Source organism: Microcaecilia unicolor, chromosome 3, assembly GCF_901765095.1.
Source record: "Microcaecilia unicolor chromosome 3, aMicUni1.1, whole genome shotgun sequence".
Lineage (NCBI taxonomy): Eukaryota > Metazoa > Chordata > Amphibia > Gymnophiona > Siphonopidae > Microcaecilia > Microcaecilia unicolor.
Window position 1 is genome coordinate 77,037,451 of NC_044033.1, and position 19,054 is coordinate 77,056,504.

The following is a 19,054-nucleotide window of genomic DNA, read 5'->3' on the forward strand; positions in this document are numbered from 1 at the left end:
TCTCAGCCGGTTGTCTTGCCTGTCTTGGGTTCCTTCTCCGGTGCGGAGGAACAGCAGAGATTGAAGTGTTTGGATGTCAAGCGAGTCTTGAAGCACTATATTAAGTCTACAGAGGAATTTCACAGATTGGATCATTTGTTTCTAATGATTGGAGGTGCGCGTAAGGGGCTGATGGCATCTAAGCCTACTATTTCTCGCTGGCTCAAGGAAATGATTGCTTCAGCCTATCTGCTTTCTGGGAAATCCGTTCCAGAGCATGTCAAGGCTCATTCGACGAGAGGTCAGGCAGCGTCGAGGGCGGAGCGTCCTCTGGTGCCTCCGGAGGACATTTGTAGAGCGGCGACCTGGTCGTCCTTGCATTCCTTTTCTAAGCACTACCGTTTGGACGTTCTCAGTCGTTGGCGGGTGGCTTTTGGAGAGCGCGTGTTGTCGGCGGGGCTGCTGGGGTCCCTCCCATAAGTGTACTGCTTTGTTACTTCCCATCAGTTACATTCTGGGCCGGTCCGGAGGGAGGCTAAGGAAGGATAAATTAGGCCTTACCTGCTAATTTGCTTTCCTTTACTCCCTCCGGACCGGCCCAGATCTCTCCCTTCAGGTATCGGATTTGTTTTGTTCAAGGGTTCGTTGGTTCGTTTGGTTGTTTGGAGCTGTGTTGCTAGTTGTAGCTCTCTAATATGAATAAATGAATGCTAAATAAGAAGGCACATAAAGTTGTAGAAACAATACTGTCCAAACTTTGGCTGTTTGTTTCAGGCACTCACCCTTGGTTGGCAAGGTGCCGGCGGCTGCTCAGGTTTTTTGGATGCACAGATTTTAGGTTTTTCTTTCTTCTGCTTTGGTACTCTATTACTGGATCTTTCCCTGTCTGTCAAGGGCTCTTATTGGCTCTCTGGAGTCACACTTTTTTCTCAGTCTCCACCTGCTGGAAGGCGTGCACAACCCATCAGTCACATTCTGGGCCGGTCCGGAGGGAGTAAAGGAAAGCAAATTAGCAGGTAAGGCCTAATTTATCCTTTATGGCATGTATACACAAAAGGAAAAAAAAATGCTTACATGGGCCTTCCAATAAATATGTCATGCAATGTTAATTTTCTTTCTCTTAGATGTGCTTTTTAGGCTCAGAAGAGCTAATGGCAGGTTCTGAACCCAATTTAATCCAGATTCTTATAATCTGGTAGTCTTATCTTCAGTGTTCCATTGATTCTTCCATCTCTTTTCTTTGAGTCTCAACCGTAGTACAAAGTGTAAAGCTATGTCAAAAACTTTCATTACTGTTCCTCTCAACTAGAGAGCCATATGAGTCCTTAGGAAGGGATAAAGTATTGCATTAGCTTTTTATCATTACTCATCCTGAGAATAAATATATAATTTACTAAACAATACTCAAATCTCTGACATACGGACAGCTGGATAAAAATCCATTTGTAAAGTCAGAGGAAGCCCTAATGATATGGTTTATGTTCTTGGCTGCTCTTCACAGGCGCTTAGACCAGGCAAGTAGCACATAATTCCTCTGCCATTTCTGTACAAATCTGGGATTGCACCAATCATGTGAGTATGAATCCTTTTATAAATCATCCCCCTTTACTTCCGATGTCAAACACTGACATATGGAGGTAACACTAAAAAAAAAAGCAGGGCATCTGGAAACATCTGGGCTAGGATGACGTTCCAAGCACTGCCTGCAAAATCTAATTTACAATTACAGCACCTCCTCATGGGGCTTGGGAGACTTTCTGGAGAGGCGATTAATAGAGAGAGCAACACAAATGAATAGGGAATGCAGAGTATATATTTCACACTAAGGCAGAGTAGCCTTAGTTGCTTTAACAGCATGACGTTTTTCACATATAGATGAATAAAAGGTACTCGTAACTCGTACATATTCACCCTTTGCAATAGCGTTTTTCTCAGAAAACAGGGTTTTTTTTCCATAAAATTTACTGCGTTCCCTTACTGTTGAAATAATTCATAATCGTATATTAGTACAATTGTTAGGGTAAAAAGCGGAAAACTTTACTCATTAGTTGTCTAATAACAGAAATATATCATGTTTTCTTTTTTCTTTTCTGTTTCCAGTGACACAATAAAACCCAAAGGTGCATTTTAACTAACCACTAATTACATTATTTACAGACCTGAATTATCATACACATGTGTATTACTCCAGACTACTCAAATTTAAAATTCATATTCAGCTGCGAACAATATGGGGGCTAGAATAATGTTTTAAATATTACTGTGGGTTTGTGGATTAGCTACCTTATGTTTCGGTTTTCTTCTATGGTGATAGATCTTTCTTATCCCTCTCCTTTGATGTTCTATATATTAGAAAGTTTTCTCTACTTGGGTGTATTTCTTTAAAATCGCAAAAAAAAAAAAAAGATTGTAGCTACTGTATAGTAGCACTTTTATTCATCTTTGAATAATAGAATAGATTCTTCTTCTGCAGTTATTATCTGCACTTTTTCATTCTATAATGTGTTTGTGACGTGTCTTCCCTGTTACCCTCTCAGATAATGAAGTGAACTAAAGTAATATAAAATAAAAATACAATTTAGTTCAGATTCTCCGTCTCTTTCTTCCCTCCATTTTACCTTCCCCATTCCACCTAAATACCTCTTGCCTTCGACGCCTTTGTGGTCACACCTCTCCTACTCTCCTCCGCTCTCTTTTACTCCTTCTCTTACTCTCAGCCGGTGACATCAATCCCAATCCTGGCCCTCCTCACCAACTATTATCCCAACTCTACAGATCTCACCGCGACCTCTCTAACCTCATCTCTATTCCTCTACTCCCCTCCTCTTCTCTGCCCTTCTCTTACGTCCTATGGAATGCCCGCTCTATCTGTAACAAGCTCCCCTATATCCAGGACCTCTTTATCTCGCGTCACCTCTATCTGCTCGCCATAACAGAAACCTGGCTCTGCCCTGATGACTCTGCTTCAGTAGCAGCCCTCTGCCATGGCGGTTATCTTTTTTCACATACTCCTCGTCCTGCTGGTCGCGGGGGTGGTGTTGGACTACTTCTCTCTCCCTCCTCCAGACTTCAACCCCTTCTTCCACCTCAATCTCACTGTTTTTCCTCCTTTGAAGTCCACTCCATCCGCTTTTCTCTCCTCTGCCTCTTCGAATAGCGGTCATTTATCGTCCCCCTGATAAGTCCCTTTCATCCTTTCTCAGTGACTTTGATGCCTGGCTTGCTTTCTTCCATGATCCTTCCTCCCCCTCTCTCATCCTTGGTGACTTTAATATTCCTGCTAATGATCCTTCCAACTCTTATATTTCCAAGTTACTCGCTTTAACATCCTCCTTTAATCTCCAACTATGCTCCACCTCCCCCACTCATCAAAATGGTCATTGTCTTGATCTCATCTTCTCCTCCAACTGTTCACCCTCTAGTTTCCTTGCCTCTGATCACCATCTTATAACTTTCACACTTAAATCTCCTCCCTCCCAGTCCCATCCTATCTTATCTAATTTATCTAGGAATCTTCACGATATTGACCCTTCATCTCTATCCTCCCATGTTTCTAACCTCCTCTCTACTGTGGCACCATCCACGTCTGTCAACGAGGCTGTTTCTTCTTACAACAATACTCTATCCTCTGCCTTAGACACTCTTGCACCTTTGATGACCTGCCCTATAAGGCGTACAAAACCCCAACCTTGGCTGACTTCTAATATCCGCTACCTACGTTCCTGTACCCGCTCCGCCGAATGCCTCTGGCGGAAATCTCGGGCCCTTGCTGATTTCTTACACTTTAAGTTCATGCTGACCTCCTTCCAATCTGCTCTTTCACGCGCCAAACAGGATTATTATATCCAACTGACCAACTCTCTTGGCTCTAACCCTCGACTTCTCTTCACCACATTGAACTCTCCTGAAGGTGCCCCCTCCCCCAACTCCCCCTTCATTATCTCCTCAGACCCTTGCTGAATTCTTTCACGACAAGGTTCAAAAGATAAACCTTGAATTCTCTACCTTGCCACCTCTCCCTCCAATAGTCCGTTCCCCTCTCTCTCCTTCCCCTCATTCCTTTTCCTCCTTTCCTGAAGTTACTATAGAGGAAACTACACTTCTCCTTTCTTCCTCAAAATGTACCACCTGTTCCTCTGATCCCATTCCCACCCACCTTCTTAATGCCATCTCACCTGCTCTTATTCCTTTTATCTGTCACATTCTCAACCTCTCACTTTCCACTGCAACTGTCCCTACTACCTTTAAACATGCTATGGTCACACCTCTCCTTAAGAAGCCTTCACTCGACCCTACTTGTCCCTCTAATTACCGACCCATCTCCCTCCTCCCTTTTCTCTCCAAATTACTTGAGCGTGCTGTTCACCACCGCTGTCTTCATTTTCTCTCCTCACATTCTATTCTTGACCCACTACAATCTGGTTTTCGCCCTCCCCACTCAACCGAAACTGCGCTTACTAAAGTCTCCAATGACCTATTACTGGCTAAATCCAGAGGTCTCTATTCCATCCTCATTCTTCTTGATCTTTCCGCTGCTTTTGACACTGTCGATCACAGCATACTCCTCGATACTCTGTCCTCACTTGGATTCCAGGGCTCTGTCCTTTCCTGGTTCTCTTCCTACCTCTCCCTCCGCACCTTCAGTGTTCACTCTGGTGGATCCTCTTCTACTTCTATCCCTCTGCCTGTCGGCGTACCTCAGGGTTCTGTTCTTGGTCCCCTCCTCTTTTCTATCTACACTTCTTCACTTGGTTCATTAATCTCATCCCATGGCTTTTCCTACCATCTCTATGCTGATGACTCTCAAATCTACCTTTCTACCCCTGATATCTCACCTTGCATCCAAACCAAAGTTTCAGCATGCTTGTCTGACATTGCTGTCTGGATGTCTCAACGCCACCTGAAATTAAACATGACCAAAACCGAGCTTCTCATTTTTCCCCCCAAACCCACCTCCCCACTCCCTCCGTTTTCTATTTCTGTTGATGGCTCTCTCATTCTCCCTGTTTCCTCAGCTCGAAACCTTGGGGTTATCTTTGACTCTTCTCTCTCCTTCTCTACTCATATCCAGCAGACCTCCAAGACCTGTCGTTTCTTTCTTTACAACATCCGTAAAATCCACCCCTTTCTTTCTGAGCACTCTACCAAAACCCTCATCCACACCCTTGTCACCTCTCGTTTATACTACTGCAATCTGCTTCTTGCTGGCCTCCCACTTAGTCACCTCTCTCCTCTCCAATCGGTTCAAAACTCTGCTGCCTGTCTCGTCTTCCGCCAGGGTCGCTTTACTCATACTACCCCTCTCCTCAAGTCACTTCACTGGCTCCCTATCCGTTTTCGCATCCTGTTCAAACTTCTTCTACTAACCTATAAATGTACTCACTCTGCTGCTCCCCAGTATCTCTCCACACTCATCCTTCCCTACACCCCTTCCCGTGCACTCCGCTCCATGGATAAATCCTTCTTATCTGTTCCCTTCTCCACTACTGCCAACTCCAGACTTCGCGCCTTCTGTCTCACTGCACCCTATGCCTGGAATAAACTTCCTGAGCCCCTACGTCTTGCCCCATCCTTGGTCACCTTTAAATCTAGACTGAAAGCCCACCTCTTTAACATTGCTTTTGACTCGTAACCACTCGCCTCCACCTATCCTCCTCTCCTCCTTCCTGTACACATTAATTGATTTGATTTGCTTTTTTTTGCTTTTTTTTTTTTTTTTTTTTGTCTATTAGAATGTAAGCTCTTTGAGCAGGGACTGTCTTTCTTCTATGTTTGTGCAGCGCTGCGTACGCCTTGAAGCGCTATAGAAATGCTAAATAGTAGTAGTAGTAGTCTAGATGTGACAACAGGTCACCTTCACATACTGGGAAGGCATATAGATATATATGTTGTACTTGCTAAATATTGCATATTTTCTGAGTGCCAACTTTTATGTGTATACTATATATGCCAGGGCAATTTTGTATGCACCTACTTGATCCCTAAAAAGATATCTCTTACTCTCTGCTACAGAAACTGGTCAGCCAGACACCTTCCCGTGTCTCCCTTTATCTTTACCTTCACAATGAACTACACTCTGTGAATCCTGCAGACCACCAGCAACTAATCAAAAAGCCAGCTGGTAGATGTAGGACCCAACCAAACTTCAATTTTCACATTCCATATCATCAAGCTGATCAATCCATAGACTGGTGGGTTGTGTCCATCTACCAGCAGGTGGAGATAGAGAGCAATCCTTTTGCCTCCCTATATGTTGTCATGTGCTGCCGGAAACTCCTCAGTATGTTCTCTATCTCAGCAGGTGGTGGTCACACACAGCAGCAGCTCTGGCTAGGTCTCCAAGCCTAATCTTTAGGTTTTGTTGAGTACCTGGGGTTGAGGGCTCTTCTTGAGCAAGTGCAAACCTGGTGGCGCCAGGTCCCTCCTTTTCTCCCCCCTCCCGCTGGCTCCGTTAAAAAAAAAAAAAAAAAATTTTGGACGTCCTTAAGGGCGTTTATTTCGACGTTTATTTAAACGTTTATTGCAGCTACTCACTGGGACACCAGGTCGTTACAGCTCGGAGCGAGAAGCAGGTAATTTTTACCTTTTTATAGCGGGCAGGGGGTTCCCCAATTGATCTCCGCGTGGCCTATGGCGTCGGAGGGCGAGGACGCGAAGAATCGCTCCCCGGACCGCGTGTGCGCTTCTAGCGGGGATGTGGGGGTTTTAAAGTCTGATTCGCACTTGTTGGTGTCAGTTTGGAGGCCGGTCAGTGTCCCGGGTCTTCCTCCGGCGCGGCGGTTTTTCCCGCCATAAACGCCCATCCCCCGCTGCTCGCCTCCGCCATCTTGGCCGGCCACTCTGCTCGGACGGCTTCTTCTTGGGCCGCCCTTGAGCTGGGAGACGTTCATGCCATGGCCGCCCTTGATTTGGGCGACGGCAAAAAAGCGGCTAAAGTTAAGCGCCGTTCTTCCCGCGTGGCTCCTTCGCGGAGTGTCGCGCTGGACGCTATCTGTTGGATTATTTGTAGTAAATAACTAGCAGATTTTAGTACACACAGCTTCAGCTTTAGAAATGTTAATTTCTTTCTTCATCTCTCTCTCATTCACCCCTGAATAATTCACTGCTGAGTCACTTTAAAGTTGAAGTAACAAAACATCTGTTTACTCACAGTTTGTAGTTAGATTATAATCAGACAGGCTTATATATACATATTACTATACATTTGTATTATCAGCTCCTTCCATGTGCTTAGATGGTAATGGATGCTCACACCACCATAGATCCTCTCAGGTTAGGAGAGATCATGAGCTCCATGTGCTGTGTCTGCTGCATCTAACCCCACAGGAAGTTACATAGCTGTGTGACCTCTCTAAGTAATTTACATCAGAGGTCACAGAGTAATCACAGAGAAATAATAGGTGACAGGCAATGCATGTAAAATACAATTACATTCCAACAAACCCCTTCTCATGCATAACTGTCATGCAATTATTTATTCATACAAAGTCCAAGCTTTATACGCAGATTCACAAAATGTTCTCTGTGTAACGGTTTGGTCATGATGTCAGCTGTCATCTCACTGGTGTGACAATAGTGTAGACTGATGACCCCTTCTTTCGCCAGCTCTCGCACGTTGTGGTATTTCGTTGCGATGTGCTTGGTGCGTGACTGAACCTTGTCATTCTGTGACAGTCGGATGCAGCTCTGATTATCTTCCATTATCTGGATTGGTCTCTGTTCAGCTATTCCAAAATCCAGCAAAAGTTTTTCAATCCACATCAGTTCTCTGCACGCTTCCGATACAGCCACATATTCAGCTTCTGTAGAAGACAAACTCACAATACTTTGTTTATGACTGGCCCATGAAATTTGTACATTTCCATACATAAACACATATCCACTTGTGGATTTATAATCAGAATGATCCCCTGCCCAATCTGAATCACAGTAACATATTAGTTTTGGATTACTATTGGCTGAAATCTTTAATTTACAATCAATGGTACCCTTTAAATACCTTACCATCCTTTTAACTGCAGTCCAATCTGATTTGGTAGGTGAGCTGACCCTTCTGCTCAAAATTCCTACTGCATTTGCTATATCAGCCCTGTATGTGGTAGCTAGATATATAAGCTTACCTATGGCTGATCTATATTGGATGTTATCTGGTAAAGGTTCTCTTACTGTTTCATCCTTCAGAAAATCAGTGATCATGGGAGTGCTTACAACTTGGGCATCTTGCATACCTAAACTTTCAATAAGCTCATTTATTTTCTGCTTCTGGCTTAGAAGATAAGAACCATCATTTTGTTTCTCAATTTCTATACCAAGATAGTATGACACATTACCAAGTTCTTTTATCTCAACATTGTGGTTTAAACACTTTACAATGTCCTTGTACTCTTGCTCACTTTTGCTTGCAATGAGCAGATCATCAACAAAAGCTAAAATGTATGCATATTGTCCATTTGTGCACCTAGTGTACAAGCATTTATCTGCTTCACCTTGCTTAAATCCTAAATTTGTCAATATTTCATGCAATTTTTCATTCCAACATTTTGCACTTTGCTTTAATCCATAAAGACCTTTGTTTAATTTACACACTAGCTGTCTTTGTTTTGTATTTATGAAACCTGTTGGCTGTTCCATGTACAAGTCTTCAGTTATATCTCCGTGAAGAAACGCTGTTTTCACATCAATGTGTTTGACTTGCATGCCTTTTGAGACTGCAATGCTCAGAAGTGTTCTAATTGTCGTGTGTTTCACTACAGGTGCAAACACTTCATCAAAATCTTCTCCATATTTTTGAAGATATCCCTTTGCCACTAGTCTGGCTTTATACCTTTCCACTTTTCCTTGTGCATTCCTTTTTAACTTGAATACCCATTTGCATCCTATAGCTTTCTTGCCAGGAGGTAATTTTGTAAGAATCCAAGTATTATTTTTATCCAATGCATCAATTTCTTCTTGTGCAGCTTTATGCCATTCAGCAGCTTCTTCTGCTGGCATTTTCTCAATCTCATCCCATGTTAAGGGCTCTTGAGCTTCTGCTGACTTTGTTAGGTAAGACAGTCTTGGGGTGGAACACCTTTGTTTTCCCTGGATGAGCGTCTGACAACAGGTTGGTCTGACCTTTCCGCATCCTCTAAATCTGAGAGTACTTCTCCAATTGATTCCCCTTCTCCAACTGTACTGTCTTCTTCAATGATCCTTTCTGTGTCTGTTTCCTCTGCCTGTTCCTCGTTAGATACAGGTGAGTTGCTTTCAGACATCTGCCTTGGTATGGCATTTATATACACTGGCATGTCTATTATGGTTCTAGTTTCATATTCTGGATGATAAGGCTCATCTGGGATAATCCAGCCTTTATCAACCCTTTTGTTTTCATCAAAATATGTAACATGTCTTATGCCAACAATGCCAGTTTTCAGATTCAAAATTCTATATCCTTTGTGTCCTGGAGTATAGCCAACTAAAATGCCCCTTTCTGTTGTGGAATCCAGCTTATGCCTTCTTTGCTTTGGTACATGAGCATATGCTGTACTTCCAAATGTTCTTATGTGTGACAGGTTTGGCTTCCTACCATGCCATGTCTCATGTGGTGTGCGCTCAGCGCCTTTAGTTGGCATTCTGTTTTGTAGGTACACTGCTGTGAGAATGGCTTCCCCCCATAGTCTTTTAGGGAGATTGCTATCTGACAGCATACATCTGGTCATTTCCACAAGTGACCTAAATTTTCTCTCTGCAACAGAATTTTGCTCTGGTGTATAAGCTACTGTTGTGATATGCTGAATGCCTTCTTGTTCTAGAAATGTGCACATGCTTTGTGAAGTGAACTCACCACCATTGTCGGTCTGAAGAACCTTTGGTTTTCTTTCAAATTTATTGCTCACCATGGCTACGTATTTCTTCAGCATGTCTGTGACTTGACTTTTCTCTTTCAGCAAATAGGCCACACAATATCTAGAGAAATCATCCAAGAATATTAGCACAAATCTGTTATTTCCCAATGATGGGATATTAAACGGTCCACATAAGTCACTGTGTATTAAGTCCAGTACTTTATTACTCCTATTTCCTGTGTATGCAGGAAATGAGGGTCTTACACCTTTTTGAGTAACACAGTCTATGCATTTCTCCATTTTACCAGCATCTGCACTTATCTGAATGCCGGTGGCCAGTTGCTTACTGTAAAGATCCTGGATCACCTTAGAATCACGATGTCCCAGGCGGCGGTGCCAGATTTCCGGACTATATTTACCATCATTCTTCCTTACTTGCGCCATATGTGAGGCTTCACCTGAAATGTTCAGCTTATAAACATCATTATGCATAAAAGCTTCAGCATACACTTCATCATTTTTAGAGATTGTGCACTTACTGTTTTCAAAATGAATCACAAATCCCTTCTTATCTAATGTAGATACACTAAGCATATTGCAAACTGCTTGGGGAATATACAAGACATCACTTACAGGAATTTCTTTAACTTCATTAGACACTTTGCATTTTAAGAATCCAATACCTTTTGCTTGGATCTTAGCAGTCCCTGCGTTTGCAGTTTTAAGAATACCTTCCTCTGGACACATTTCCTGAAAGAAATTCTTACAATTGGTTAAATGGCATGTGCTCCCCGAATCCAAAATCCAAGTACTTTCATTTGAATTATTATTTACCATAGTCAAAGATTTTTCTGCCATTAGAAAGCCCTTGTGTTTATCTTTGTCCTTCATACATTTCCTGGTTTGAAAATTCTTTAGTTCCATTGGCTTAGGTGAGCTAGAGGGAGTGTTTTGTGTTTCCTTACACCATTTAGATACATGTCCCTCCTTTCCACATGAGTAGCAAATCAGCTTGCCCTTGGGTGGAGTTTTCCCATAGCTCCGCCTTCCTCTGTTCTTTGCCAAGAAATTTGTTTCATTTCTCTCTGACTTGCTTTGAGAACACATCTCCTCAGAATCATTTATTATGCATTCCTGCCTTAGTTTTGATGTTGCCTGTTCAAAAGATTGCCCTTCAATGGCCTCATTTACAGACCTAAAAACATCAAACTTCTTTGATAGTGAGGTAAAAAGAAATGCTCTTTTCAATGCATCACACATGGGAATTCCAGAAAGTTCTAACTTTTGAAATGAAGACATAAGATGCATAATGTGATCATTACATTTACTTTTATCCCTTAATTTGGTTTCATTCAACTCTGCTAACCAAATTGGTTGCTGCTTTGCATATGTAGTTGCATACATAGTTCTCAGTTTATATAAAATGTCCTTTGGTGTATCTTTTCCCTCCACTAATATGGCTTGTTTCTCTGAGAGAGCTTCCAAAAGCATGCACTTCACATAATAGTTTGCATTGTCCCATTCAGCCATATTTTCAGCTGTTCTGTCTTGATCTAAGCATATATTTAATCTTTTTGCTCGAAGGAGACATATGAATCTTAGTTCCCACTGCTGATAATTAAACTCAGTTAATCTAGGCACCTTGAGAGAATAGAAAAATGGTGAATTTCTTCCCTCAGCCATTTTCTTAGCCTTCTGTCTGCTGTGTGGGGGGAGAGAGAGACAGACTGAATCTTTCCTTTAAAACTTAAGAGAAAAATGTGGCCTTTTTTTCTGCCTGGTAATATTTCTCTTCTTTTTCAATTCCTGGCCCTGGGCCCATAACCCTTTTGTTGGATTATTTGTAGTAAATAACTAGCAGATTTTAGTACACACAGCTTCAGCTTTAGAAATGTTAATTTCTTTCTTCATCTCTCTCTCATTCACCCCTGAATAATTCACTGCTGAGTCACTTTAAAGTTGAAGTAACAAAACATCTGTTTACTCACAGTTTGTAGTTAGATTATAATCAGACAGGCTTATATATACATATTACTATACATTTGTATTATCAGCTCCTTCCATGTGCTTAGATGGTAATGGATGCTCACACCACCATAGATCCTCTCAGGTTAGGAGAGATCATGAGCTCCATGTGCTGTGTCTGCTGCATCTAACCCCACAGGAAGTTACATAGCTGTGTGACCTCTCTAAGTAATTTACATCAGAGGTCACAGAGTAATCACAGAGAAATAATAGGTGACAGGCAATGCATGTAAATACAATTACATTCCAACACTATCTTGGATGCGCAGCATGTTGCTCCCCCGCTCTTGCGAGCGCCGGTTGAGGGTGCGTCTAGGGCTGTGGCCCAGGCTGCTGAAATACACAGTCTGGGGGGTTTCTCCCCCGAGTTTATTTTGCTGCTGCATCAGGCCTTCCTTATGCAAAACGCTGCCCCTTCTCCCTTGTCCGATAACGGGGTTGAGGCCCCCGGAAGTAAGCGCCCTCGGGTGGATTCCCAGGCCTTAGAGGACGCTGTTTCCTCTGATGTAGATGAGGGCAGCGTATCTGAGTTCTCCCAACGGTCCTTTGGGGATTCCTTGGAGGAGACGGATTCCCGCTCGGATGGAGCGGATCTTTCGCTCAGAGGATTTGCCCAACCTGTTACTGCAGGCCATGAGCATTTTGAAGATTTCCTCGCCAGAGGACGTCTCTCCCTCAGCCCCTGTTGGCTCTGCCATTATGCTGGGGACGAAGCGCCCGCCTAGAACCTTCCACGTGCATGATGCCATGCACACCTTAATTTCGGCTCAATGGGATGTCCCGGAAGCGAGCCTCAAAGTGGCTAGGGCTATGTCCCACCTCTATCCTTTGCCTGAATGTGAACGTGAGGCCTTTATTTGGCCTACCGTGGATTCTTTAATCACTGCGGTGACTAAGAAAACGGCGTTGCCGGTGGAAGGTGGCACGGCACTAAAGGACGCCCAAGACAGAAGATTGGAAGCGGCTTTAAGGTCGTCCTTCGAGGCGGCTGCCTTAAGTTTGCAGGCCTCAGTTTGCGGCTCCTATGTGGCCAGGGCGTGCCTGACGATGGTGCAGCGGGCTTCCCCCTCGGATCCTTCCTTGAGGGCTGACTGGCCGGCCCTGGAATCGGGCTTGGCTTATTTGGCAGACTTACTGTATGATGTCTTGAGAGCCTCGGCTAAAGGCATGGCTCAGACAGTCTCTGCGCGGCGCTGGCTTTGGCTGAAACATTGGTCTGCGGACCACGCCTCTAAGTCCCGCCTGGCTAAGTTGCCTTTTAAAGGCAAGCTGCTCTTTGGGGTCGAGCTGGACAAAATCGTGACCGATCTCGGCACGTCTAAGGGCAAGAGGTTACCAGAGGTCAGGGCTCGGGCCAGTGCTCGCCCCGGTATCTCCAGAGGACGGTTTCAGGAAGCCAGTCGGTACCGGCCGGGGAAGTCGGGCTCCTCTGCCCCCTCTTCCTTCAAAAGGAACTTCTCCCCCAAGCAGCATTCCTTTCGCAGAGACCGCCGTCCCGGAGGTACGCCCTCCGGTCCTCCCCCAGGGTCTCGTACCCAATGACGGGGTCCTGGTCCATGGCCCAGTGCAGATTGGAGGACGCCTGTCCTCGTTTCTGGGCGAGTGGACCAGAGTAACTTCAGACGCTTGGGTGCTGGAAGTCATCAGAGACGGCTACAAGTTAGAGTTCTGCCGACCCTTAAGAGACGGGTTTGTACTCTCTCCCTGCAAGTCTCCGGTCAAAGCTGTGGCAGTGCAGCAGACCTTGGACAACCTGATACGCCTGGGTGCGGTCGTTCCGGTGCCAGAAAATCAGATTGGCAAGAGACGTTACTCCATTTACTTTGTGGTACCAAAGAAAGGAGGTTCTGTCCGGCCTATCCTCGACCTCAAAGGGGTCAATCGGGCCTTGAAAGTGGGGCACTTTCGCATGGAGACTCTCCGCTCTGTTATAGCGGCAGTGAAGGCAGGAGAGTTCTTGGCTTCCTTGGACATCAAGGAAGCGTACTTGCATATTCCCATCTGGCCTCCTCATCAACGCTTTCTGCGTTTTGCAGTCCTGGGCCGACACTTCCAGTTCAGAGCCCTCCCTTTCGGGTTGGCTACTGCTCCGCGGACCTTCTCCAAAGTAATGGTGGTCATCGCGGCCTTCCTGCGAAAGGAAGGAGTACAAGTCCATCCTTATCTGGACGACTGGTTGATCCGAGCCCCCTCTTATGCAGAGTGCGGCAAAGCTGTGGACCGGGTGGTTGCTCTTTTGAGCTCCCTGGGGTGGATCATCAACTGGGAGAAGAGCCAGCTGCGCCCGACTCAGTCCCTGGAGTATCTGGGAGTTCGATTCGACACCCAAGTGGGCAGAGTGTTCCTGCCAGACAATAGGATTGTCAAACTTCAGGCTCAGGTGGACCAGTTCCTAGTAGCCTCTCCTCTTCGGGCTTGGGACTATGTGCAGCTGTTGGGCTCTATGACGGCCACGATGGAAGTAGTGCCCTGGGCCAGGGCTCATATGAGACCACTACAACACTCTCTGCTGCAGCGCTGGACTCCGATGTCGGAGGATTACGCTGTGCGCCTTCCCTTGGACCCAGCAGTGCGCAAGGCGCTGAGCTGGTGGATGCAGACAGACAAGTTGTCTGCAGGAATGCCTCTGGTGACCCCGGAGTGGATTGTCGTCACGACGGACGCCTCTTTGTCGGGCTGGGGAGCCCACTGCTTGGGAAGGACAGCGCAGGGGCTCTGGTCTCCTGCAGAGGCAAAGTAGTCTATCAACCTCCTGGAACTCAGAGCCATTCGGTTGGCACTTTTGGAGTTCATCCCGGTACTGGCGTTGAAGCCAGTACGGGTCCTGTCGGACAATGCCACGGCTGTGGCCTATGTCAACCGCCAGGGAGGTACCAAGAGCGCCCCTCTAGCCAAAGAGGCCATGAATCTATGCCAGTGGGCGGAAGCGAACCTGGAACAGCTGTCAGCGGCCCACATTGCCGGAGTCATGAATGTCAAGGCGGACTTTCTCAGTCGCCATACCTTGGAGCCCGGAGAGTGGCAGCTATCTGCTCAGGCGTTCTTGGACATCACGAAGCGCTGGGGCCAGCCGAGCCTAGATCTGATGGCGTCATCGGCCAATTGCCAAGTGCCGCGCTTTTTCAGCAGAGGACGGGACCCTCGATCTCTGGGAGTAGATGCTCTTCTCCAACAGTGGCCGACACAGGAGCTTCTCTATGTGTTCCCGCCCTGGCCCATGTTGGGCAGGGTGCTAGACCGGGTGGCAAAGCATCCGGGCCGGATAATCCTGGTGGGTCCGGACTGGCCCAGACATCCCTGGTATGTGGACTTGATCAGGCTCTCAGTCGACGATCCTCTGCGGCTGCCAGTGGAGCAGGGCCTGTTGCATCAGGGTCCCGTGGTGATGGAGGATCACTCCCCCTTTGGTCTTACGGCCTGGCTATTGTGCGGCAGCGTCTGAGAAAGAAGGGCTTCTCAGACAAGGTCATCGCCACTATGCTGAGAGCGAGGAAGCGCTCTACTTCTACTGCTTACGCCAGGGTTTGGCGTACCTTTGCAGCGTGGTGTGAAGCAGGCTCACTTTCTCCCTTCACTGCTCCAATTTCTTCAGTGTTGGCGTTCCTGCAAGAAGGTCTGGAGAAAGGCCTGTCGCTCAGTTCCCTTAAAGTCCAGGTAGCGGCTCTGGCTTGCTTCAGGGGCCGCCTGAAGGGTGCTTCCCTGGCTTCGCAGCCAGATGTGGTGCGCTTTCTCAAGGGAGTTAATCACCTGCGCCCTCCTCTGCACTCAGTGGTGTCTGCGTGGAATCTCAACCTGGTGCTAAGAGCCTTGCAGAAGCCGCCTTTTGAACCCTTGTCTAGGGCATCTCTGAAAGACCTGACGTTGAAAGCAGTCTTTTTGGTGGCTATCACTTCAGCCAGAAGAGTTTCCGAGCTCCAGGCACTCTCATGTCGAGAGCCATTTCTGCAGTTCACTGAGGCAGGAGTGACTATTCGCACAGTGCCTTCCTTCCTGCCCAAGATTGTTTCTCACTTCCATGTGAATCAGCAGCTCTGTCTCCCTTCCTTTCGTAGGGAGGACTACCCAGAGGAATACTCTGCTCTCAAATATCTGGATGTGAGACGAGTCATCATCAGATACTTGGAAGTGACCAATGATTTCCGGAAATCGGATCATCTGTTTGTCCTGTTTGCAGGTCCTCGTAAGGGTCTGCAGGCTTCTAAGCCTACAGTGGCAAGATGGGTCAAGGAAGCCATTGCAGCGGCTTATGTGGCCGCGGGGAAGGTGCCGCCTATCCAGCTGAAGGCTCACTCCACTAGAGCTCAGGCGGCCTCGATGGCAGAGGCCGGGTCCGTCTCCTTGGAAGAGATTTGCAAGGCGGCAACTTGGGCATCGGCCCATACCTTCTCCAGGCATTACCGCTTGGCTGTGGCTGCTCGGGCGGAGGCCCGGTTTGGAGCTTCAGTGTTGCGTTCAGGGATTTCAATGTCCCGCCCTGGGTGAGTACTGCTTCGGTACATCCCACCAGTCTATGGATTGATCAGCTTGATGATATGGAAGGTAAAATTATGTATCATACCTGATAATTTTCTTTCCATTAATCATAGCTGATCAATCCATAGTCCCTCCCAGATATCTGTATTGTTTATATTCTGGTTGCATTTCAGGTTCAAGTTTAGTCTTCAGTTCCTGTTCAGGAGGACTTCGTGTTCAAGTTTTTCAATGGATTCTTCAAGAGTTGAGACGAATTTGTGTTACAGTGAGCTGCTGCATTCCTCTCCCCTCCGTTTTACGGGGCTGGATTGAGACATAAATTCTGCCGGCGCTCCCTCCCGCTTCGTGCGGCTGTAGGGCAGCTTTGTACCCCTCCCGCTTCGGCGGTGTTAGGGTCAGTCAGCTCCTCCCGGGGTTTCGGTTGCAGGATAAGCCAGATCCCCCCGCATCGGCGGGGTGGTGTCCCTCCCCCGCTCCGCGGGGATGAGCTGGACGGATTCCCCTCCCCCACTTGTGTGGGGATGAGCTGGGTTAATTCCCCTCCCCCGTTTCGGCGGTGGTGAGCTGGGCAGAGTGTCCCTTTGTGGGTGTAATTCTCTAAGTGCTGAGTCCTGCGGATGGAGCTTGGATATCGACATACTGAGGAGTTTCCGGCAGCACATGACCACATATAGGGAGGCAAAAGGATTGCTCTCTATCTCCACCTGCTGGTAGATGGACACAACCCACCAGTCTATGGATTGATCAGCTATGATTAATGGAAAGAAAATTATCAGGTATGATACATAATTTTACCTTATGTAACACTACATGGCATGCTCACACTAAAGTTTATAAAACTTTCTCATATGCTAACCCATACTGGAATTCAAGAACATTGCGATCATCGTTTCAAAACCTACTGATAGTACCATCATTTCTAGGCAGGCAATTTTCTCTGTTCAGGGCCCTGAATAAATTACCTCACTCTCTTCTGCACTGGACTTCTCTTTGAAACTTTAAAATAGAACTGAAAGCGTCTCTCGTCTCTGATGCATATCCCTAGTCTCTCCATTGTAATCCATGGAAGTTGAGCTTATTGGACCCAACAGATTAGATAAACCCCTCTCATCTATCCCCTCTTCTATCCTATTAAAATTGTTGTTCTTCCCCCACCCTTCCTCTTTCATGTTTTATTATCTTTTGTTCCTATAATTTTTAGATTGTAAGACACCTAGACATGCTTTTTGATGGGTGGGATAGTAAATCCAGAATAAAACTTGAAATTTGAATTGTTAAGCACTTCAGATTGGACATGCTGGCCACAGCCTGCTCAGACTTTGGCAGAGCTGTCATTTGGGGGGCCTTGTCTTCCCCTCCCAATAGATCTGCTTTGGTACATCCCATTGGTTCAGAACAATGAAGCAAACGCTAAAAAAGGAGAAATTCTTACCTGATTTTCTTTTTTTTTAGTCAGTGACACTTCTGAAGTCCCACCCTTGGAAGACCACTGCCCAGGGTTCTGCTTCCTTTTTGGTGCTTCCGCCCCCTCCTCCCCCCCCCCCAAAAAAAAAATAATAATTTTGTGATATGGCTATATCTTGATACGTGCAAAGTAGCGAGTGCCACTTTGTGGTATTGCTTGCTTATTGCATCTGCAGTGGTTGATGGGGTATGGGTATGTTACAAAGGGACCTTCTACTGTTTGGGCAGATGCATGTTGGATTGTTCCAGGGAGCACCTATATTGTGTTGGGGAAGAAAAAAACTCATACATTGCAGTTAAAAACAAACAGTCTAAACATGCAGTCAATTTTGTAGAATTCCATTGAATACAATATGTCCCCATTTTAAAACTAATCTTTGATATGAGACTTATAAGAGAAGGGATAGAAGTCATTGGCCAAAAGTTTGCATAATGCTGCTTTAAGAAGTTTACTGGAATGTCTCCTAACGTTCATCTTTAGATAGAATGGTCCCACATGTACTGCAGAGAGGAAGCTCTAAATCGAGAGTTAAAGAAAACTGTACCAAATGCAGAATCTATGGAGGGACTCACACAAAGTGATTGTGTGGGCTAGGACAAAGGGTTATGGGTTCGTCTCTTAGACTGAAATGTAATTGAAATGAACCAGTAGAGGGAATGGAGCTACAGACACATGTAGAAAAACAAATTTTAGAAATCTAGAAGAACATGAACTACATAGGAGACAGAAGATGTCAGAAAAGATTGTTTGCAAATGGAGAAGATAAGGCATAGATTGATTATGGCTGTCAAGAATGGGGAGGGGGAAATAGGCGAGTCAATAGTGACAACTAATGTTTAGGAATATAATTCACTGTGGAAAATATCTTGCTGAGTTACATTTTCATGGGTAAAAGCCATATTGGAATCAACTCTTTCCTTAGGCAGTATTTGGATGAAGACTTCATTCTCCATGTCTTTGCTCAGCTGGTCTCTGCTTTAAAGGATTGCCATAGGAGGAGTGATGGAAGTCGTACTGTGTTGCATCGGGACCTGAAACCAGCTAATATTTTTCTAGATGCCAAACAGAATGTAAAACTTGGAGACTTTGGATTGGCCAGAATATTGCACCATGACACCAGTTTTGCAAAAACATTTGTTGGCACACCGTATTATATGTCTCCGGTATGTATTTGACTGATTTTTAATTTATTTTTTTCTTCCCCCCCCCCCCCCCCCCCCCCCCCATTAACTAACTTCAGACATTCAAGTAAGAGAATACCTTGCTGTATAGCAGGCTCCACTAGAGG

At 45.7% G+C, this 19,054-nt stretch overlaps 1 protein-coding gene across 1 annotated transcript in view; it reads left to right on the plus strand.

Moving 5' to 3' along the window:
- The window catches only part of NEK2 (NIMA related kinase 2), a 162,721-nt gene that overhangs the window by 22,600 nt on the left and 121,067 nt on the right, over positions 1-19,054 (plus strand). Inside the window, 1 exon segment of the mRNA XM_030196073.1 lies at positions 18,689-18,933. Within this exon segment, the coding sequence (XP_030051933.1) occupies positions 18,689-18,933 (245 nt within the window).